Source organism: Molothrus aeneus, chromosome 30 (assembly GCF_037042795.1).
Source record: "Molothrus aeneus isolate 106 chromosome 30, BPBGC_Maene_1.0, whole genome shotgun sequence".
Taxonomy (NCBI): domain Eukaryota; kingdom Metazoa; phylum Chordata; class Aves; order Passeriformes; family Icteridae; genus Molothrus; species Molothrus aeneus.
Window position 1 is genome coordinate 371,928 of NC_089675.1, and position 23,352 is coordinate 395,279.

The 23,352-nt window shown below is 45.7% G+C and overlaps 1 protein-coding gene across 1 annotated transcript; it reads left to right on the top strand.

Annotated features, from left to right (window-relative positions):
- Positions 1 to 6,814: 6,814 nt before the first annotated feature.
- On the top strand, positions 6,815 to 12,710 carry HOXC11 (homeobox C11). The gene is made up of 2 exons (XM_066567754.1): positions 6,815 to 7,454; positions 12,478 to 12,710. The coding sequence occupies exons 1-2, from the start codon at positions 6,815 to 6,817 to the stop codon at positions 12,708 to 12,710; spliced, it is 873 nt and encodes a 290-aa protein (XP_066423851.1).
- Positions 12,711 to 23,352: the final 10,642 nt, after the last annotated feature.

The window sequence follows — 23,352 nt, forward strand, 5'->3', positions numbered from 1 at the left end:
GCCTTTAAAACCCCAAACCCATCTCAAAACCTCCCAAACCCGGCTTTAAACCCCAAAACCCGGCTTTAAACCCCAAAACTCGGCTTTAAACCCCAAAACTCGGCTCTAAATCCCAAAACCCGGCTCTAAATCCCAAAACTCGGCTCTAAATCCCAAAACTCGGCTTTAAACCCCAAAACCCGGCTTTAAACCCAAAACTCGGCTTTAAACCCCAATTTTCCCTCCCAAACCCCACGAATTCTCCCCCTCCCAAAGGCTCCGCTCCGATTTTGGGGTAAATTCGGGGATTTTTGGGGTTAATTTTGGGCCTTTTGGGGTTCCGGGATTTTGGGACCGGCTCAAATTCCCCCTCTGGTTACAAAACCCGCGCTCAGGGCTCCCCGTGGGCTCTAAAAACCCCCAAAATTGGGATTTTGAAGCATTTTCCTCCCCCTTTCGGAGGGGATCGAGGGGCTCAAAAATAAAAACGAAACCCATCAAAAATCCCCGCCTATCGCTAGGCCGGACCGCGGGGTTAACATCGCCCCATAAAAGCCCCGCTTTACAAAGCCGCGCTCACGCTTTTAATTAAGGTTTTGCCCCAAAACGCCATAAAAATTTTTAAAAAAATTAAAAAAAAAAAAAAGGGATCAGGAACGGGGAAAAATCCCGGGATTGGGGCTGGGAGCGGAGCCGCTTTATTTGGTTTTATTCCGCTTTTTATTTCCGTTTTTATTGGGATCAAAAAACCTCAGCCCGCAATTCCTGGGGAATTTATTTGTGTTCCCAGCCCTTATAAAAAGGACCCAAAAAAAACCCCAAAACCCCCGGATTTTATGGGATTTTATGGGATTTTATGGGATTTTATGGGATTTTATGGGATTTTATGGGATTTTATGGGATTTTATGGGATTTTATGGGATTTTATGGGAATGGGGAGGACAAAGCCGAAGGAAAAGGGTGGGGAGAGCCCCAAATCCACGGGAATTATTCGGCTCCGAGAATTCCCCCCCAAAAACGCCAAAAATCCCCGAAATTTCCCCCAAATCCCCGGCGGGGCTCGGGGGGCGCTGCCCAAATTCCCGGGGTTCTTTTTCCTCTTCCGGAATTTTCGCCCGCCGGGCTCTTCCCTCCAGAAAAATCAAAATTCCCCCCCATTTTCCCCCAGATTTGGGGATATTCGGGTTTCCAGCCGCTGCCCCCCCTCTCCAGGGAGGGTTTTTCCCATTTTCCCACTTTTTTCCCTGGAATTCGGCCCAAAATCCCCAACAGAGGGGGGGTGGGAGCGAAATAAATGGAATTAAACCGGGGAGCGCCTGGGGGGCGGATTGGGGATCTTGGGGCGAAATTCCCATTGTTTGGGGCGGGTTTGTTATTTTGGGGCGCAATTCCGATTCTTTGGGGCGGGTTTGTTATTTTGGGGCGAAATTCCGATAGTTTGGGGCGGATTTCTGGTTTTATTTCGATTTTTTTCTCTCAGAGGGCGAAGCCAGCCCAAAGCCGCCCTCGAGGCTTTTCCCGCTCCCGAAATTTCCCTTTTTCCCCTTAAATTTCCTGCTGGATTTGGGACAAACCAAAAACCTTCCCCTAAAACCTTCCCCTGCTTTGATTGGGAATTTCCATCCCCTCAAACAAATCCCACCCCAAATTCCCCATTTTTGATCCAATCCCACCCCAAATTCCCCATTTTTGATCCAATCCCACCCCAAATTCCCCATTTTTGATCCAATCCCACCCCAAATTCCACATTTTTGATTCAGTCCCACCCCAAATTTCCGCTTTTTCAGGGCGGGGATTCCCGAGGCGCAGCCTGGAAATAAAAATAATGGGAAAAAAAAGAAAATAAAGAAAAACCCGAATTTCGCGAGTCTTTATTCCCATGGGGGAAGGTTCCGAATTCCCAGCCCAGGTGAAATCCCAAATTATTTATTCCAAATTATTTATTCCAAATTATTTATTCCAAATAATTTATCACAAAATTATTTATCCCCAATTATTTATTCCCAATCAATTATTTATCCACAGTTATTTATCCTCAATTATTAGTCCCAATGATTTATCCCCAATCAATTATTTATCCCCAGTTATTAATCCCCAGTAATTTATCCCCAATCAATTATTTATCCCCAGTTATTTACCCCCCGATTATTAATCCCAAATTATTTATTCCAAATAAATTATTTACCCCCAAATGATTTATCCTCAATTATTTATCCCCATTTATTAATCCCCAATTATTTACCCCAATCAATTATTAATCCCCAATCAGTTTTTATCTCCAATTATTTATTTATTCCCCAATTATTAATCCCCAATTATTTAATTCCCAATTATTTAATTCCCAATTATTTACCCCCAATTATTTATTTATCCCCAATTATTTCTCCCCAATTCTTTGGGCCAATTTCTCTCCTCCAGAACAAAACCCCGACCCCACCGGAATTTCCCATTTTTCCCCTTTCCCGAACGGTTTTTTTTAAATTAAAATCCCCTTTTTTCAGTGAAATTCGCCCAATTCCGCTGCAAACCCCCCCATATCCGGCCGCCCTTGGATTATTTCGAATTTTTGGGGTGAATTCCAGCGGGACGGGGCTCGCAGAGGGTCCCGGGCGCAGACAAACGACTTTAATCAAAATCCCCTTTTTTAATTTCCTCTCTGTTTAATTTGAATTCGGGCGGCGCCGCCTCGGATTTGCACTAAATTGGCGAAAACGCCGCGCATGGAAAATTCGAGGCCGGGGTGGAAATTCCAGCGGAGCGGGCGGGGATTCCTGCCCTTCGTTCTCCTGCAGAAACCGCGAGATCCGCGCCCAAACTCCGTCAAAAGAGCTTTAAAAATCATTAAAAATATTATTCAAAAAAATCATTTTAAAATCCATTTAAAAACCACCTAGAAATTATTTAAAATTCATTTCAAAATTCATTTCAAAATTCATTTTACATTCATTTTACCTTCATTTTACATTCATTTTAAATTCATTTTATAATTCATTTTAAAATTCATTTAGAGTTCCTTTTACATTCATTTTAAAATTCATTTTACATTCATTTTACATTCATTTAAAATTCATTTTATAATTCATTTTACATTCATTTTACATTATTTTTAAAATTCATTTTGCATTCATTTTAAATTCATTTTATACTCATTTTACATTCATTTTACATTATTTTTAAAATTCATTTTACATTCATTTTAAATTCATTTTACATTCATTCTACATTCATTTTAAATTCATTTTACACTCATTTTACGTTCATTTTACATTCATTTTACGTTCATTTTACGTTCATTTTACGTTCATTTTAAATTCATTTCAAATTCATTTTTACTGGATGAAAACCGGGCCTGCTCCGTGTTTGGAGCTGGGAAATCCGCGCGCTCCGGAGCTGGAATTTTTTCCATGAGAGTCACGTGGAGAGGAGTAATTAGCGTTGGTTAGGGGCTCGTTAATTAGCGCTAATTCCCCCGGCCGCAGGGATTCGTAATTTCGCTGAATTTCCCTTTATTGGGGAAAAATCCCCCCTGAAACTGCCGGGGTTTTATGGAGCCGCCTGAAGCTGCTGCGGGCGCGGGAATCATAATAATAAATTAGAATAATCAGAGGATTAAAACCGCTAAAAATGGGAATTCCCGGCCCTGGGAGCGGTGGAGGCGGCGGGAGGGGAAAATGGGGGAAAAAAGGGGGAAAAAGGTGAAAAATGGGGTGGGGAAAAGGGGGAGGAGGGAGGAAATAAAGGGGGGAAAAAGGAAAAAGAGGGGAAAAGGGAAGGAGAAATGAAAAGGGGAAAAAGGAAAAGAAAAGAGCGAAAAGGGTGGGAAAAGGTAAAAAAGGGGCGAGGAAGTGGGAGGGAAAAAGGGGAGAAAGAGGAAAAAAGGGGAGAGAAAAACGGGGAAAAGGGAAGAAAAGGAGAAAGAGCGAAAAGGGGAAAAGAGAGGAAAAAGCGGCAAAAATAGGAGGAGGAAAGAAAAGGGGAAGAAAGAGGGGGAAAAGAACAAGAAATGGGAAAAAGGAAAAAAAAAACAAATAAAAATGGAAGGAAAAGAGAAAGAGCGAGAAGAGGGGAGGAGAGAGGGGAAGAAAAGGAGGAAAGAGAAGAAAACCAAGGAAAAAAAATGGAAGGAAAGGAGAAAAAGTGAGAAGAGAGACAGAAGGATAAAAACGAGCAAAAGGGGGAGGGAAAGAAAAGGGGAAGAAAGGGGAAAGAGAGGAAAAAAGAGCAAGAAAGGGAAAAAGAGGAAAAATAGAAATAAAAAATTGGAAGGGAAAGAGCGAGGGGAGGGGAGGAGAGAGAGAAGAGAAAGGGGGAAAGGAAAAATCGAATTGAAATATTGGAAGGGAAAGCGAGAGAAGAAAGAGGGAGAAAGAGGGGAAAACACGGGAAAAAAATAATTGAAGAAATAGAAAAGGAGTGAGAAGAGAGACGGAGAGGGGAAAAAAGAGCAAAAAGGGGGAAGGAAAGAGAAGAAGGGGATGGAGGGGGGGGAAAGAGCAAGAAAAGGGGAAAAGAGCAGGAAAGGGGGAAAGGGGGAAAAGGGGAAGACAAAGAGCAAGAAAAAGAGCAAGAAAAGGGGAAAGGGGAAGAATTGGAAGGAAAAAGGGAAAAGAGCAAGAAAGGGGGAAAGGGGGAAAAGGGGAAGAAAAAGAGAAAGGAAAAGAGCGAAAGGGGAGGAGAGCGATGAAAGCGTCGGGAGAGGAGGGGACGGAGCCCCCGGCGGTGCCCGCGGAGCGGGGCCGGGGCCGGAACGGGGCTGGAGCGGGGCTGGAGCGGGGCTGGAGCGGGGCCGGAGCGGGGCCGGAGCGGGGCCGGGGCCGGAACGGGGCTGGAGCGGGGCCGGGCACGGAGCGGGGCCGGGCACGGAGCGGGGCTGGAGCGGGGCCGGGGCTGGAGCGGGGCCGGGGCCGGAGCGGGGCCGGAGCGGGGCTGGAGCGGGGCCGGAACGGGGCCGGGCACGGAGCGGGGCTGGAGCGGGGCTGGAGCGGAGCTGGAGCGGGGCCGGAACGGGGCCGGGCACGGAGCGGGGCTGGAGCGGGGCTGGAGCGGGGCTGGAGCGGGGCTGGAGCGGGGCCGGAGCGGGGCCGGAGCGGGGCCGGGGCCGGAACGGGGCTGGAGCGGGGCCGGGCACGGAGCGGGGCCGGGCACGGAGCGGGGCTGGAGCGGGGCCGGGGCTGGAGCGGGGCCGGGGCCGGAGCGGGGCCGGAGCGGGGCTGGAGCGGGGCCGGAACGGGGCCGGGCACGGAGCGGGGCTGGAGCGGGGCTGGAGCGGAGCTGGAGCGGGGCCGGAACGGGGCCGGGCACGGAGCGGGGCTGGAGCGGGGCTGGAGCGGGGCTGGAGCGGGGCTGGAGCGGGGCCGGGGCTGGAGCGGGGCTGGAGCGGGGCCGGAGCGGGGCCGGGCACGGAGCGGGGCTGGAGCGGGGCTGGAGCGGGGCTGGAGCGGGGCCGGGGCGGGGCCGGAGCGGGGCCGGGGCTGGAGCGGGGCTGGAGCGGGGCCGGGCACGGAGCGGGGCTGGAGCGGGGCCGGGGCTGGAGCGGGGCCGGAGCGGGGCCGGAGCGGGGCCGGGCACGGAGCGGGGCTGGAGCGGGGCTGGAGCGGGGCTGGAGCGGGGCCGGGGCGGGGCCGGAGCGGGGCCGGGGCTGGAGCGGGGCTGGAGCGGGGCCGGGCACGGAGCGGGGCTGGAGCGGGGCCGGGGCTGGAGCGGGGCCGGAGCGGGGCCGGAGCGGGGCCGGAGCGGGGCCGGAGCGGGGCCGGGGCTGGAGCGGGGCTGGAGCGGGGCCGGAGCGGGGCCGGAGCGGGGCCGGAGCGGGGCCGGAGCGGGGCTGGAGCGGGGCCGGGGCTGGAGCGGGGCTGGAGCGGGGCCGGAGCGGGGCCGGAGCGGGGCCGGGGCTGGAGCGGGGCCGGGGCTGGAGCGGGGCCGGAGCGGGGCCGGAGCGGGGCCGGGGTCGCTGCGCTCGCCCGGGGCTCGGGCCCGGCTCTGTCCCCGCCCGCGGAGCTCCCGGCCCGGCCGTGCCCGGTTCCAATTCCCCAATTCCTCAGCTCCTCAATTCCTCAACTCCTCAATTCCTCAACTCCTCAATTCCCCAATCCCCGATTTCCCCAATTCCCCAATCCCCAACTCCCCAATTCCCGACTCCCCAGTTCCCCAATTCCCGACTCCCCAGTTCCCCAGTTCCCGACTCCCCAATCCCCCAATTCCCGACTCCCCATCCCCGATTTCCCCGATTTCCCCAATCCCCGATTTCCCCAATCCCCGGCTCCCCGGTTCCCCAATTCCCCAATCCCCGATTTCCCCAATCCCCGGCTCCCCAGTTCCCCAATTCCCCAATCCCCGATTTCCCCAATCCCCGATTTCCCCAATCCCCGATTTCCCCAATTCCCGACTCCCCAGTTCCCCAATTCCCGACTCCCCATCCCCGATTTCCCCGATTTCCCCAATCCCCGATTTCCCCAATCCCCGGCTCCCCGGTTCCCCAATTCCCCGGTTCCTGCCCGGGCACCGTCACGTGGCGCTGCCGGCGGCTGAGGCGGAGCTCGCGTCATCCGATCCCAGCCTCCCCAAAATTCCCTTTTTTTTTTTTTTTTTTTTTTTAAATTTATTTTCCGCCCCTTCCGCGCTGCTTTCGCCCCCCCCCCACCACCACCCCCTCCCACCCCCTCCTTTTCCACCACCAAAAAAAAGAAAAAAATAAAAAAAAAGAAGACGAGGGAGAAAAAAAAAAAAAAAAGCAAAAAAAAAAAAAAAAAAAAGCGCCTCAGAAGCCCGAGCAGCGCGGCCGAATATAAAATAACAAAACCCCCCAAAAAAAAGCCCCGTGCGAGCGGCGGGGCCAGCGATGTTCAACTCCGTCAACCTGGGCAACTTCTGCCCCTCGCAGGCGCGCAAGGAGCGCGCGGGCGGAGGCGGCGGCGACTTCGGCGAGCGCGGGGGGAGCCTGTACGTGCCCGGCTGCGCCTACTACGTGCCCGAGCTGCCGGCGGTGCCGCCGTTCGGGCCGGGCCGGCAGCTGCCGTACCCGCCGTACCCGGGCGTGCCCCGCGAGGTGCCCTACGCGCTGGAGCCCGCGGGGAAGTGGCCGCCCCCGCGCGGGAATTACGCGGCCTGGAGCTCGGCGGAGGAGCTGCTGCACCGCGAGTGCCTGCCCGAGGTGCTGATGAAGGGCGAGGGTTTCCACCATCATCATCACCACCACCACCACCCCCAGCACCCCCAGCCCGCCCCGGCGGCCGCGCCCGGGTTTTACCCGGCCGCGAGCAAGGGCTCGGTGCTGCCGCAGGGCTTCGATCGATTCTTCGAGAACGCCGCGCTCTGCGCGCCCGAGAGCGCGGCCGAGAGCGCGGACGGCGGGAGGAGCGCGGAGGGGAACGCGCAGGAGGAGGAGGAAGAGGAGGAGGAGGAGGAAAACGCCAACCCCGGCTCGGCCCCGGCGGCCCCGGCGGCCGCAGCCAAGGAGGGCTCCAAGAGCGGCGCTCAGAGTAGGTAGAGCCGGGCTTAAGGCGGGGAGCCCCGGGCAGAGCCGGGCTTAAGGCGGGGAGCCCAGGGCAGAGCCGGGATTAACGCGGGGAGCCCAGGGTAGAGCCGGGATTAACGCGGGGAGCCCAGGGTAGAGCCGGGATTAACGCGGGGAGCCCAGGGTAGAGCCGGGATTAACGCGGGGCAACTCTTGAGGAGGAGGCAGAGCCGAGTTCAGAGTAGGATAAACCGAGCCCAGAGTGGACAGAACCGGGTTTAACGCGGGGAGCTCAGAGAAGGCAAAGCCGTGCCCAGAGGAGGCAAAGCCGAGTTTAACGGGGGCAGCCCAGAGTGGATAGAGCCGAGCTCACAGAAGGCAAAGCCGAGTTTAACGCGGGGAGCTCAGAGGAGGCAAAGCCGAGTTTAACGGGGGCAGCCCAGCCCGGCCGCGCTTTGCCGAGCCGAGGTTTTTATGTGCAGTTTTATAAGCGCGGCCGGGGTTTTACGAGAAGCTCCGCAGCGCTTTCTTCTTTCTCTCCTTTTTTTTTTCCTTCTTTTTACGATGGCGGCAAAAAAAAAAAAAAAAAAAAAAAAGCAAATAAAAAAAAAAAAGCGGCGAGAGAACAAAACCAAAACCAAAGCAGGGAAATAAAAGAGGAAGCCGGGGATGTTAAGCCCGGCCGGGTCCTGCTCTGTGTCTCGGAGTCTGTGAAATTTTAAAAGCGCGGCCAGTGCCAAAATTAACTTTGATCGTGAACTTAGGCGGGCGTTTTAAAGCCGGGCTTGCGGCGGCGCGAGGCAATTGGGCAGAACGAGCGCGGCGCTCCCGCCGCGCTTCCCGTCCGCCCCATCAAAGCCGCGCGGCGCTCGGGGCCACCGGCGGAATGCGGGGCAAAAATGGGAAATTCGGGGCGCAAATGGGAAATTCGGGGCGCAAATGGGAAATTCGGGGCGAAAATGGGAAATTCGGGGCGAAAATGAGAAATTCGGGGCGCAAATGGGAAATTCGGGGCGAAAATGAGAAATTCGGGACGGAAATGAGAAATTCGGGGCGCAAATGAGAAATTCGGGGCGAAAATGGGAAATTCGGGGCGGAAATGAGAAATTCGGGGCGCAAATGGGAAATTCGGGGCGGAAATGAGAAATTCGGGGCGAAAATGAGAAATTCGGGGCGGAAATGAGAAATTCGGGGCGAAAATGAGAAATTCCCCCCATTTTCCGGGGCGCATCCTCCCCTCCCCGCCGGGCTCGGTCGGGAGAGGATTTCCCCTCGCGCCGGCTCAAAACGCGATCTTAAACCCAATTTGAATTCGTGTTTGAGGGATTTTATTTTATTTTATTTTATTTTATTTTATTTTATTTTATTTTATTTTATTTTATTTTATTTTATTTTATTTTATTTTATTTTATTTTATTTTATCTGTTTTGATCAGATTTCCCTCTCCCCGCGCACCCTCGGCGCCGCTCTGGGGATCCGGGAAGGTTTTGGGGCGGTTTCGGGGAATTTTCGGGGCTGTTTCGCCTTTCGGGGTGGATTTCGGGGCTGTTCTGCCCATTGAAATTTTTTGGGGGCTTTTTTTGCCTTTTTGGGATTTTTTCTCTTGGCTCTTTTCCCTTTCGGGATGGTCACGGAGCTGTTTTGCCTTTTGGGATCTTTTCCTTGGCTGTTCCGCTTTTTGGGATATTTTGGGGGAAATTTTCCCTTTCGGGATTTTCCCGGGGGGATGTTCTGCCTTTTGTGCCATTTTTTGGGGCTGTTCTGCCTTTTGGGATGGGTTTTGGGGGGCTCTTTCCAATATTGGGATTTTCCCGGGGCTCTTTCCAATATTGGGATTTTCCCGGGTCTCTTTTCCCCATTGGGATTTTCCCTGTTCCCTTTTCCCTTTGGGATTTCCCGGTTCTTTTTCCCTTTTGGGATTTTCCCGGGGCTGTTTTTCCCATTGGGAATTTCCCTGTTCTCTTTTCCCTTTTGGGATTTTCCCGGGTCTCTTTTCCCTTTTGGGATTTTTCTGGGGTCTCTTTTCCCCTTTTGGGATTTTTCCCCGTTCCCTTTTTCCCTTTGGGATTTTCCCGGTGCTGTTTTCCCCCTTTTCCCGGTGCTGTTTTTCCCCTTTCCCGGTGCTGTTTTCCCCCTTTCCCGGTGCTGTTTTCCCCCTTTCCCGGTGCTGTTTTCCCCCTTTCCCGGTGCTGTTTTCCCCCTTTCCCGGTGCTGTTTTCCCCCTTTCCCGCCGCCTCCCCGCGTTTCCCCTTTGGGATTTCCGCGTTCCCCCGCGGGCGCGGCGCGGGCCGGGGTTGATCAAAGCCTCGCGCGGGGCCCGAGCGCGGCCCCGCTGATCCCGGCCTAAGCGGGGCCGCGCTCCCAAAACCCCAAATCCGCCCCAATCCCCGCGCGGAAGCGGAAAACTGCCCCAAAATCCGCCCCGAGCCCTCCCAGGAACCCCAAATTTCAGCCGCGGGTTCGGGGATTTGCTCATTCTTGGGGGGATTTGCTCATTCTTGGGGGGGGTTTGTTCATTTTGGGGGGATTTGCTCATTTTTGGGGGGGATTTGTTCATTTTGGGGGGATTTGTTCATTCTTGGGGGGATTTGTTCATTCTTGGGGGGATTTGCTCATTTTTGGGGGGATTTGCTCATTTTTGGGGGCATTTGGTCATTTTGGGGGGATTTGCTCATTTTTGGGGATATTTGGTCATTTTGGGGGGATTTGGTCATTTTTGGGGGGGATTTGCTCATTTCGGAGGATATTTGTTCATTTTTGGGGAGATTTGTTCATTTTTGGGGAGATTTCTTCATTTTGGAGGATATTTGTTCATTTTTGGGGGGATTTGCTCATTCTTGGGGGAATTTGGTCATTTTTGGGGGTATTTGTTCATTTTTGGGGGGGATTTGCTCATTTCGGAGGATATTTGTTCATTTTTGGGGAGATTTGTTCATTTTGGAGGATATTTGTTCATTTTGGGGGGATATTTGTTCATTTTTGGGGGTATTTGTTCATTTTTGGGGGGGATTTGCTCATTCTTGGGGGGATTTGCTCATTTTTGGGGAGATTTGTTCATTTTTGGGGCATTTATTCCTTTTATTTATTCCTTCTGAGGTTATTTGTTCTTTCAGGATATTTACTCATTTTTGGGGGTATTTATTCATTTTTTTGAGGTATTTATTCATTTTTTGGGGGTATTTACTCCTTTTGGGGTTAATTGTTCCTTTTGGGGTTAATTGTTCCTTTTTGGGTTATTTACTCTTGATTCCTTTTGGGGTTTTCCATCCCTTTTTGGGCTCCCCATCCCTTTTTGGGATTATTGATCCTTTTTCAGGTTATTTATTCCTTTTTCGGGCCACTCATTCCTTGCTTTTTTCCGTATCTTTATCCCATTTTCGGGCCACTCATCCCTTTTAAATTTTTTTTTTTTTCACCATATTTATCCCTTTCCCAGGCCACCCACCCCCTATTTAATTTCATTTTTTTTTCAGTGTGTTTACCCCTTTCTTGGGCCGCCCATCTCTTTTTTAAATCACGTCTTTCTTCAGGTTATCATTTATCCCCTTTTCTGGCCACCCATCCCTTTCTAAATCTTCTTTTTCCAATAAATTTGGAAATTTCACTTCTTTTTCCAATAAATTTCTCTCTTTTTCCAGCTACCCACGCCTTTTTTAATTATCATTTTCCCTACGTTATTTATCCCATTTTCGGCCGACCCACCCCTTTAAGAATTCCATATTTCCCCGTGTTTTTATCCCATTTTTGGCCCACTCACCCCTTTAATAATTCCATATTTCCCCATGATATTTATCCCATTTTTGGCCCACTCACCCCTTAGATAATTCCATATTTTCCCAGATTCCTGATCCCCTTTTTGGCCCACCCACCCCCTCTATAATTCCATTTTTCCCCACGATATTTTCCCCATTCCCGGCCCACTCACCCCTTTAATAATTCCACATATTCCCAGTGCATTTCACCCCATTTTCGGCAACCCTCCCCATCCCCAACCCCCATTTTTCCCCTTTATTTCCCCCCAATTTCCCCTTTATTTCCCCCCACATTTCCCCTTTATTTCACCCCACATTTCCCCTTTATTTCCCCCCAATTTCCCCTTTATTTCCCCCCACATTTCCCCTTTATTTCCCCCCAATTTCCCCTTTATTTCACCCCACATTTCCCCTTTATTTCCCCCCATTTTTCCCCTTTATTTCACCCCACATTTCCCTTTCATCTCACGCCAAATTTCCCCTTTATTTCCCCCCACATTTCCCTTTATTCCCCCCACATTTCCCCATCATTTCCCTCCATATTTCCCCTTTATTTCCCCTTATTCCCCCCCACATTTCAGCCCAAATTTCCCCTTTATTTCCCCCCACATTTCCCCATTATTCCCCCCTATTCCGCCTCATTCCCCCCCACATTTCCCCTTCATTTTCCCCCACATTTCCCCATCATTTCCCCCCAAATTTCCCCTTTATTCCCCCTCATTCCCCCCCACATTTCAGCCCAAATTTCCCCTTATTTCCCCCCCAATTTCCCCATTATTTCCCCCCAATTTCCCCATTATTTCCCCCTCATTCCCCCCAAATTTCCCCTCATTCCCCCCCAATTTCCCCATTATTTCCCCCCTCATTCCCCATTATTTCCCCCCCAATTTCCCCATTATTTCCCCCCTCATTCCCCCTTCATTCCCCCCTCATTCCCCATTATCCCCCCTCATTGCCCCCCAATTTCCCCATTATTTCCCCCCAATTTCCCCACTATTTCCCCCCTCATTCCCCATTATTTCCCCCCCAATTCCCCATTATTTCCCCCCTCATTCCCCCCTCCATTCCCCCCCAATTTCCCCTCATTCCCCCCCTCATTCCCCATTATTCCCCCCTCCATTCCCCCCAATTTCCCCTCATTTCCCCCCGAATCCCCATTATTTCCCCCCTCATTCCCCCCTCATTCCCCCCCAATTTCCCATTATTTCCCCCCTCATTCCCCATTATTTCCCCCCCAATTTCCCCCCAATTTCCCCCCGAATCCCCCCTAACCCCCCGAATTTCCGCCCGTTCCAGGCGCTCCCCGCGCGAGGAAGAAGCGCTGTCCGTACTCCAAGTTCCAGATCCGGGAGCTGGAGCGGGAATTTTTCTTCAACGTTTACATCAACAAAGAGAAGCGGCTGCAGCTCTCGCGGCTGCTGAACCTCAGCGACCGCCAGGTCAAGATCTGGTTCCAGAACCGCCGCATGAAGGAGAAGAAGCTCAGCCGGGACCGCCTGCAGTATTTCTCCGGGAACCCCTTGTTGTGAAACCGCCCGGAACGGCCCCAAAACGGCCGCGGCCTTGGGGGGACAGTGGCGACCTCGCAGCTGAAGAGTTTTCCTTTTGATTCTGATTTTTTTCCCATTTTTTTCCCATTTTTTTTCCCATTTATTTCGATTTTTTCCTTTTTTTTCGATTTTTTTTCCGGTTTATTTCCATTTTTTTCCAATTTTTTCCGATTTTTTTCTGATTTTTTCCCTATTTTTTTCCGATTTTTTCCCAATTTTTCCCCAATTTTTCCCGATTTTTTCCCGATTTTTTCCCATTTTCCCCCCATTTTTTCCCAATTTTTTTTTCGATTTTTTCTGATTTTTTCCCGATTTTTTTTCTGATTTGTTCCCTTTTTTTTCCTTTTATTTTCCCAATTTTCTTTCAAATTTTTCTGATTTTTTTCTGTTCTTTTAATTTTTTTTCAGGTTTTTTTTTCAGTTTATTTTTTCCTAATATTTTCCTGATTTTCCCTATTTATTTCTATTTTTTTCTGATTTTTTCTGATTTTTTTTTTCTTGATTTTTTCCAACTTTTATCTGGTTTTTTTTCTGTTTGTTTTTTTTTTTTTCTTTTCCGGATTGTTTTTCTGATTTTTTTTCCTATTTATTCCTGGTTTATTCTATTTTTCCCCTTGGGTTTTTAATGTGTTTTTTTCCTGATTTTTTTTTTCTGATTTTTTTTCCGATTTTTTCCTTATTTTCCTTGATTTTCCAGGATTTTTTCCTTATTCTCCTTATTTTTCCCTATTTTCCCTTATTTTCCTTATATCCCCTATTTTCCCTGTTATTTTTCCCGATTTTTCTGATTTTTCGCTGATTTTCCCCCTTCATTTCAAGGACTTGAACTCCACGGACTTTATTTAATTTTATTTTCCCCCTTTGTTTGTTTTTCTCTCCGGACAGTCTGTGATCCCTTTTTTTATATATATATATATTATATTATTATTATTATTATATTATTTGATTTTTATTTTTATTCTCCTTCAGGCACACGGGAATTTCAACCCAACCCTGGAAATTTCCACCCCCAAACCCTCCCCAAAGCCCCAGATTTGGGGCATTTCCCCCCAAAACCCCCAAGTCCCCGCATCCTTAGGGCTGGAAAATTCAAGTTTTTGGCCCACGCTGTGTACAGAAACCCCCGCGCGGTTCCCTTTTGTGTTTCGGTTTTATTTTCCTTTTTCTTCTCGGGAGACGGGAGGAGAAGGAGAAGCGGAGGAAAAGCTCCCGGCAAAGGTGAAAAAGGCTGGAAAAAGCGGAATTTCTGTGTGGGTGAGGAGGGAGGCGCGGAATAAAGACGTTCACGGCCTGTTCTCCGTCAGGGTTTTATTTGACGTTTTATTGGAATTTCCCTTTTAAAGCCGCCTTGCGGTCCTGGGGCCGGCGCTTCCCCGGCCAAAATCGGGAATTTCCTCCCGGATCCTGCCGGGGGTTACGGGGTGACCTCGGCGCTTTGGTTTCGCCTCCCTTTATTTCTTTTCCCACTTCTTTTTCCATTTCTTTTCCTATTTTTTATGTATTTTAGTTTATTTTTTAAATTATTTTTCCGTTTATTTTCTATTAATTTTCTATTGATTTTAAATTTGTTTTCTAATTTTTTTTAGTTTTTATTTTTTACTTTGATTTAAAATTTATTTTTATTTCTTTATTTTTAAATATTATTTCAATTTTAATTATCTATATTTTTAAAAATATCCTTTTTCCTGTTCCTATTATTATTATTATTATTTTCTTCTTCCTATTCCTATTAACCTTATTATTTTCGTATTCCTATTCCTATTATTATTATTATTTTCTTATTCTTATTCCTATTCATATTATTATTATTTTCTTATTCCTATTATTATTATTATTATTTTCTTCTTCCTATTCCTATTATCCTTATTATTGTTATTTTCTTACTCTTATATTTTATTATTCCTATCCCTATTCCTATTATTTTATTCTTATTTTCCTATTCTTATTCTTATTCTTCCTATTCCTTTTTAAATTATTTTATTCTCATTCTTATTTATTATTATTATTATTATTATTATTATTATTATTATTATTATTATTATTATTATTATTATTATTATTATTATTATTATTATTATTATTATTATTATTATTATTATTATTATTATTTGCCCAAACCTCCCGTTCCTCCCCCATTTTTAAATTCTTGCCCCTCACAATTCAAACCCCCCCCAGATTTATTTCAATTTAATTTCATTTTTTACCCTTTCCAAGACCTCCCTCTCTTTGAAAAAAAAGTTCAAAATACCTCCAAAAAATCCAAAATACCCCAAAAAATCCAAAATACCCCCAAAAAATTCAAAATACCCCCAAAAAATTCAAAATACCCCCCAAAAAAATTCACAATACCCCCCAAAAAAATCCGAAATACCCCCAAAAAATTCAAAATACCCGCAAAAAATCCAAAATACCCCCCAAAATAATTCAAAATACCCCCCAAAAATTCAAAATACCCCCAAAAAATTCAAAATACGCCCAAAAAATCCAAAATACCCCCAAAAAATTCAAAATACCCCCCAAAAAATTCAAAATACCCCCCAAAAAAAATCCGAAATACCCCCAAAAAATCCAAAATACCCCAAAAAATTCGAAATACCCCCCCAAAAAATTCAAAATACCCCCAAAAAATTCAAAATACCCCCCAAAATAATCCAAAATACCCCCAAAAAATCCAAAATGCCCCAAAAAATCCGAACTCCCCCAAACCCGAGCCGAAGACAGGGAATCGCGGATTCCTCAGCCGAGGCTGGCGACCCCACGGCAAAGTTCAAGTTTTGCCCAAATCCCCGCAAGTTCACAGCCACAAACTCCATTTTTTGGCCACTTTTTGTCGTTTTTTGGGGTTTTCCGTGGGGGCAGAGGGGGCGGCGGGCGCGGTTCGGGCTCGGAGTCGCCAATTCCGGCCCCGTTGGGGTTTTCTGGACTTTGGGGTGGAGGAAAAGCGAGGAAAAGGCCCCAAAAAATTCTCATTTCTTCCGTTCATTCGCGCTCTCCCGGGACGTCCCCGGCTCCTTTCAAGGCCGCCGTTAAAGGAGGAAAAAAAAACAACAAAAAAACCCCCGAAAAGCCCCCAAAAAAAGCCCAGAAAAATCCGCTTTGATGGGGCCGCGTTTTATGGGGGCAAAATATGGAGGGAAAACCACAAAAATGCGGCGGGTGCGGGCCCGCGGCAATTAAATCGCAATTAAATCCTAATTAAATCCAAATTAAATCCAAATTAAATCCGTGCGAGAGCTGCGAGGGAGCGGCCTGGGCTGGTTCTGGTTAAAGTGGGGGGAAAAGAATTTTATCTTTATTTCGGTTGAGTTCTCTTTAGTTTTTCTTTATTTCTGTTTAGTTTTCTTTCTCTCTTTTTATTCTATTTTGTTTCTGTTTTCCTCTCTTTGTTTCGCTTTGTTTCTCTTCGCTTTCGCTGCTTCTGCTGGGCCCAAACCTTGGAAAAAAAAGAAAAATTCGGGTTTTTATTTTCTTTTGGAAAAAGAAAATAAACACAAAGAGCAGAGGCGGCTTCGCGGCCTGGGGGAAAAATACAAAAGAAAAGCAAAATAAAGCCAAAAAAAAAAAGGGCAAAAAACCAGTTTGAAAGACGGGAAAAAAAGCTAAAAAGAGAGGATAAAAATTAAATAAATAAAGGTAGGGAAAACGAAGTTTTAAAAGCCAAAATAAAGCGAAAACAAAGGGGAGAAAAGGGTAAAAAATGAGGCGTTTTTAAGATGAAAAAAACCCCACAGAATAGAAATTAAAACAAGCCAAAAAAACCAAAAAAGAGGGGGAAAAATAAAATTAAAAAGGCCAAAGAAAGAAATAAAATGAAAAAGGCCAAAAAGGACAGAAATAGAATGAAAAAGGCCAAAAAAAGGACAGAAATAAAGTTAAAAAGGCCCAAAAGGCAGAACTAGAATGAAAAGGCCCAAAAGGCCAGAACTAGAATGAAAAGGCCCAAAAAAGACAGAAATAAATTGAAAAAGGCCCAAAAAGGCCAGAAATAAAGTTAAAAAGGCCCAAAAGGCAGAACTCGAATGCCAAAGGCCCAAAAGGCAGAACTCGAATGCCAAAGGCCCAAAAGGCCCAAAAGGCCCGAACTCGAATGCAAAGGCCCAAAAGGCCCAAAAGGCCCGAACTCGAATACAAAAGGCCCAAAAGGCAGAACTCGAATGCAAAGGCCCAAAAGGCCCAAAAGCAGAACTCGAATGCCAAAGGCCCAAAAGGCCCAAAAGGCCCGAACTCGAATGCCAAAGGCCCAAAAGCAGAACTCGAATGCAAAGGCCCAAAAGGCCCAAAAGGCAGAACTCGAATGCAAAGGCCCAAAAGGCCCAAAAGGCCCAAAAGGCCGAACTCGAATGCCAAAGGCCCAAAAGGCCCAAAAGGCAGAACTCGAATGCCAAAGGCCCAAAAGCAGAACTCGAATGCCAAAGGCCCAAAAGGCCGAACTCGAATGCCAAAGGCCCAAAAGGCCCAAAAGGCAGAACTCGAATGCCAAAGGCCCAAAAGCAGAACTCGAATGCCAAAGGCCCAAAAGGCCCAAAAGGCAGAACTCGAATGCCAAAGGCCCAAAAGCAGAACTCGAATGCCAAAGGCCCAAAAGGCCCAAAAGGCCCAAAAGGCCCAAAAGGCCCGAACTCGAATGCCAAAGGCCCAAAAGGCCCAAAAGGCCCGAACTCGAATGCCAAAGGCCCAAAAGGCCGAACTCGAATGCCAAAGGCCGAACCCAGAACCCGAACCCAACCCCACGGAACCACCGCGCAGAGGCTCCCGGGCCCCAGTTGGTCCCGGCCCGGCGGCCCCGCAGCGCTCAAAGGCCCCGTCTAGACGGCCCCAATTAGCGCCGGCCTTAATTGCGGCCGGGCCGGCGGCTTCCGCCCCCCGGGCCCGCCCCGCCGGGCTCCGCTCGCCGCGCCGCTCACCCTCATCCTCTTCTTTACCTTTTTACCTTTATTCACTTCTTTTACCCTTTTTCACTTCTTTTACCTTTATTCACTTCTTTCACCTTTATTCACATTTCCCGCTCACCCTCATCCACTTCTTTACCTTTTTACCTTTATCCACATTTCCCGCTCACCCTCACTCACTTCTTTACCTTTATTCTCTTCTTTTACCTTTATTCTCTTCTTTTACCTTCATTCACATTTCCCACTCACCCTCATCCACTTCTTTTACCTTTATTCACTTTTACCTTTATTCACTTTTACCTTTTATTCACATTTCCCGCTCACCCTCATCCACTTCTTTACCTTTTGCACTTCTTTTACCTTTTTCACTTCTTTTACCTTTTATTCACATTTCCCACTCACCCTTATTCACTTCTTTTCCCTTTTTCACTTATTTTACCCTTATTCACTTATACCTTTATTCACTTTTACCCTTATTCACTTCTTTTACCTTTTTACCTTTTATCCACATTTCCCACTCACCCTTATTCACTTCTTTTACCCTTATTCACTTTCACCCTTTTTCACTTATTTTACCCTTATTCACTTATACCTTTATTCACTTTTACCTTTATTCACTTCTTTTACCTTTATTCACTTTTACCTTTATTCACTTTTCCCCTTTTATTCACATTTCCCATTTCCCTTTTATTCATATTTCCCATTTCCCTTTATTCACTTTTCCCTTTTACCTTTATTCACTTTTCCCCTTTTATTCACATTTCCCAATTCCCTTTTATTCACTTTTCCCCTTTTATTCACAGTTCCCATTTCCCCCCTTTATTCCCATTTCCCCACTTTTCCCTTTTATTCACTTTTCCCCCATTTTTCCCATTTCCCCCCCTTTTATTCCCATTTTCCCACTTTTCCCCTTTTATTCCCATTTCCCCCCTTTATTCCCATTTCCTCCCCCCTTTTATTCCCATTTTCCCCCTTTTATTCCAATTTTTCCCCTTTTATTCCCATTTTCCCCCATTTCCCCCCTTCTGTCCCCATTTTTCCCCTTTTATTCCCATTTTCCCCCTTTTATTCCCATTTTCCCCATTTATTCATATTCCCCCCTCTTTTTGGTGTTTTCCCCCCTTTTTCTCATTTTTTCCCTTTTTTCCCCCATTTTTGTTTTTTTTCGCCGCTCTCCCTCCCCAGGCCGAGTTCAAAGTTGGTTTTTATTTGATTTTATTTGGGTTTTTTTTGTTGTTTTTCCCCCCAGGAAAAGGCGCTGGAGGCCATAAAATGGAATTTATGGAGCGTGCAGGGAAAGCTCCTTAAATATTCCAGGGAGAAAAAAAGGGGAAAAAAAAGGAGAAAAAAAGGGAAAAAAGGGAAAATCGCGATGGGGCCGAGTCACGAATTGAGGCGAGAGTAGGGAAAAAAACCCCAAAAAATCAAAATATTCGGATTTTCCCTCCAATCCCCCTCGATTTTGGGTGGGAAATGCGAATTTCGGCGTCCCTGAGCTCCAACCGCGGTGGGGCCGAGGCGCGAATTGAGGCGAGAGTGGGGGAAAAACCCCAAAAATGAAAATATTCGGATTTCCCCCAAATTTCGGGGTTTGGGGCGGGAAAGGGGAACTCGGGTGCCTTTGACCCTCAGGGAGTCAAGGGCGGCAGCGCCGCCTTCAACCCCGCGGGCCCGAATTTCGCTTTTTTCCCCCCAAAACCCGCCCGGGCCCGGCTCCGCGGGGGAAATCCGCGATTTTCAGCCCGGAGTTCGCAGCAGCTCCGGTTTCTCGGTTTTCCGCCTTTTTCCCTGGTTCTTGATTTCTTTTTATCATTCCTGGTGAGGCTCTTCCTAGTTTTAAAATTTTTCCCTTTGTTTCTATTTTTTAGTATTTAATTTAAGGGGTTTTTTATTCTTTTATGTTTAATTATTTCTTACTTGATCTTAAATTTTTAAAAATTTTATTTTTATTTTTCTTATTTTAAATTCCTCTCTTACTATATTTTATAAAATTATAATTTTAATATAATTATTTATTTTTAATTTTAATATTATTATTTATTTTAACATAAATCATTTTAATTTATAATTATAAATTATATTATAATTTGTTATTTTTAAGTGTATTTTAAATTAATTTTAATTAATATTTTATTACATTTTAATTTTATTCATTTTAAATTATTTATTTTCAAATTATTTCTGTTATTTTTAATTCCGCTTTTTAATATTGGTGTTTTCTATTCCTGCCTTTTTATTCCCTTTTAAAAAATCACTTTTGGCAGCCGGGCTTGGGGCGGGGATCCCTGAGGCCAAATTGGGTTAAAAATTCCATTTTTAAAGCCTTAAAAAATGATCGGAGAGGCCCAAAATTGGGGAAAACTTCCGGCAGGGACGAGTGGCTAATTAATTAATAAAGGAAGGGATAATTGAGTAAATAAATGGTAAAATGAGTGTTGAGTTAAATATAAAATTAAATGTTAAAATAAGTATGGAAATAAATAAATAGGTAATTAAATAGATAAATAAATATATAAATACAATAAATAAATTATACACATATACCTAAATGTATGAATAAAATTAAATAGATGAATAAATATATAAAGCAACATAAATAAATAGAGAAATAAATATATAGATAAATATATTTATAAAATTGAATAAATAAATCGAGAAATAAATAAATTCGTGGATAAACGTAGAAATAAATAGAGAAATATAGAAATAAATGGAGAAAGAAATACGGAAATAAATCCCCCCCAATAAACGCGGCTTAAAAGGGATTTGGCCTCTTAAAAATACAAAAAAAAAAAAAACCCAAAATAGCGCCCTAAAAATCAAAATAAAATAAAAATACAGCGCCCCAAAAAAGAGAAATTTTGGCCCTAAAATCTGCAGAACTGGGGAGAGGCGATGGGGGCGATTTTGGGCAGGAAATCCGGGTTCAAGAAGGAGAAAAAATCCGAATTTTGGGGCGTTTGGGCCGGAAATGGCGGCGGGGCCGAGCCAGAAAGGCACAAAAACCCCTCGGGAACGCGGCGGGAATTCCCTCAAAAAAACCCCAAAAATGCGAATTTGGGGTGGGAAAAATTCCGAATTGCCGGGATTGGGATTTCTGCGCTGGGGGAGGAGGAAAAGCGGCGAAAACGGCGGAAAATTGGGAATTTTGGCCCCTCCCGAGCGGCCCCGCGGCGCCTCCGGATGGGAAAATCTGCGCGCAAGATGGGCCCTGATCAAAAGCGGCTGCGAGGGGAAACCGGAACGATGGGAAAGAAATGGGGAAATTCCAAATACCCGGCAAAGTTCAATATGTCCGGGAAAAATTCCAAATATCCCGGGAAAAATTCAATATATCCGGGAAAAATTCAATATATCCCGGGAAAATTCAATATATCCCGGGAAAATTCAATATACCCCGGGAAAATTCCAAATACCCCGGCAAAGTTCCATTTATCCGGGAAAAATTCAATATATCCCGGGAAAATTCAATATACCCCGGAAAAATTCCAAATACCCGGCAAAGTTCCATTTATCCGGGAAAAATTCAATATATTCCATAAAAATTCAATATATCCCGGGAAAAATCAATATATCCCGGGAAAAATTCAATATATCACGGAAAAATTCCAAATACCCCGGCAAAGTTCAATATACCCTGGAAAAATTCAATATATTCCATAAAAATTCAATATATCCCGGAAAAATTCCATATACCCCGGGAAAATTCAATATATCCCGGAAAAATTCCAAATATCCCGGAAAAGTTCCATATACTCGGGAAAAATTCCATATATTCCATAAAAATTCAATATATCCCGGGAAAATTCAATATATCCTGGAAAAATTCTATATACCGGGAAAAATTCAATATATCCTGTAAAAATTCCAAATACCCCGGCAAAGTTCCATATATCCGGGAAAAATTCAATATACACCGGAAAAATTCAATATATCCGGGAAAAATTCCATATATCCCGGGAAAATTCAATATATCCCGGAAAAATTCCAAATATCCCGTAAAAATTAATATATCCCGGGAAAATTCAATATATCCCGGAAAAATTCAATATATCCCGGAAAAATTCCATATATTCCGGGAAAATTCAATATATCCCGGGAAAATTCAATATATCCCGGAAAAATTCCATATATCCCGGAAAAATTCAATATACCCCAGAAAAATTCCAAATATCCCGGAAAAATTCCAAATATCCCGGAAAAATTCAATATATCCTGGAAAAATTCAATATATCCCGTAAAAATTCAATATATCCCGGAAAAATTCCAAATATCCCGGAAAAATTCCATATATCCTGTAAAAATTCAATATATCCCGGAAAAATTCCATATATCCCGTAAAAATTAATATATTCCATAAAAATTCAATATATCCTGTAAAAATTCCGTATATTCCGTAAAAATTCGACTGGGCCCTTCAAAGGGTTAAAAATCCAGTTATTTCCTTCAAATCTGGGAAAAAAAATCCAATTTTCCCCCCTCAAAAATCCAATTTTCCCCTTCAAACCTTCCAACTAAACTCAATTTTTCCCCTTCAAAAATTCAATTTCCCATTCAAATATTTTTTAAATGTCCATTATTCCCTTCCAACCTTGAAAAAAATCCCGTTTCGCCCCTCAGAAATTCAATTTTCGCCTCGAAACGTGAACTAAAACCCGATCGTGCCCCTCGCAAAGGCCGAAATTCAATTTATTCCATTGAACTGCAGCGGCTTAATAAAGTCTGGGGCTCCGAGCTGTGAAATTTCATTTTTTTATTAATTTTTCCCCATTCCCATCTCCCCAGAAAATCGGGATTTTAGCCCCAAAAATCGCAATTTTGAGGTGGGAAAAAAAAAACAAAAAAACAAAAAATTCGTTTTTTCTCCCCCAGATGGGTCAAAAATGGGAATTTTTGGTGTTTTCCCGGTGGTTCTCGGGCTCCTCGCGTTGCTGATTTGGGGTGAATTTTGGTGATTTTGGGTGAATTTTGAGGATTTTGGGTGAATTTCGAGGATTTTGGGTGAATTTTGAGGATTTTACGACTTTTCTTTAGCAGCCGGCGCCCCCCGGGCCCAGAAAACCCCGAAAATTCGGAATTTGCCACCAATTCCCAGCCGCCCTCGGCAGCCAAAGAAAATCCCGGTTTTATTCGGTAATTCCGCCCAAAAGCGACGCCAAAAATCGGAATTCAGCGCAAAAATATCGGGAATTTTGGGGGTTTTTGGGGGGAAGTTTTGGGGTTTTTTTGGGAATTTTTTGGGGTTTTTTTGGGAATTTTTGGGGGTTTTTTTGGGAATTTTTGGTGTTTTTGTGGGAATTTTTGGGGGTTTTTTTTGGGAATTTTTTGGGGTTTTTTTGGGAATTTTTTGGGGTATTTTTGGGAATTTTTTGGGGTTTTTTTGGGAATTTTTGGGGGGTTTTTTGGGGGAATTTTTGGGGTTTTTTTAGGGTTTTTTGGGGATTTTTTTTGGGGGGGCGATTGGGACTTTTCGAAGAATTTTTTGGTGGTTTTGGGGGGATTTTTGGGGAATTTTTAGGGAATTTTTAAAATTTATTTTTGGGGGATTGTAGGGGGATTTATTTTTTTTTTAATTTTGGGGTTCTTTTTATTTTTTAGGATTTTTTTATTATTTTGGGGGATATTTTGGGGATTTTTGAGAGGGTTTGGTGTTTTGGGGGGGATTTTTTTATTCTTATGGGGAATTTTTTGTCTTTTGGAGACTTTGGATGTTTTGGGGGGAGTTGGGGGAT

What these genes read in the sequence shown, in the direction of transcription:
- HOXC11 (XM_066567754.1), top strand. Translation starts at nt 6,815, where the DNA reads ATGTTCAACTCCGTCAACCTGGGCAACTTCTGCCCCTCGCAGGCGCGC. An exon ending in CTCCAAGAGCGGCGCTCAGA is followed by an intron (nt 7,455 to 12,477) that starts GTAGGTAGAGCC and finishes CGCCCGTTCCAG; the next exon opens with GCGCTCCCCGCGCGAGGAAG.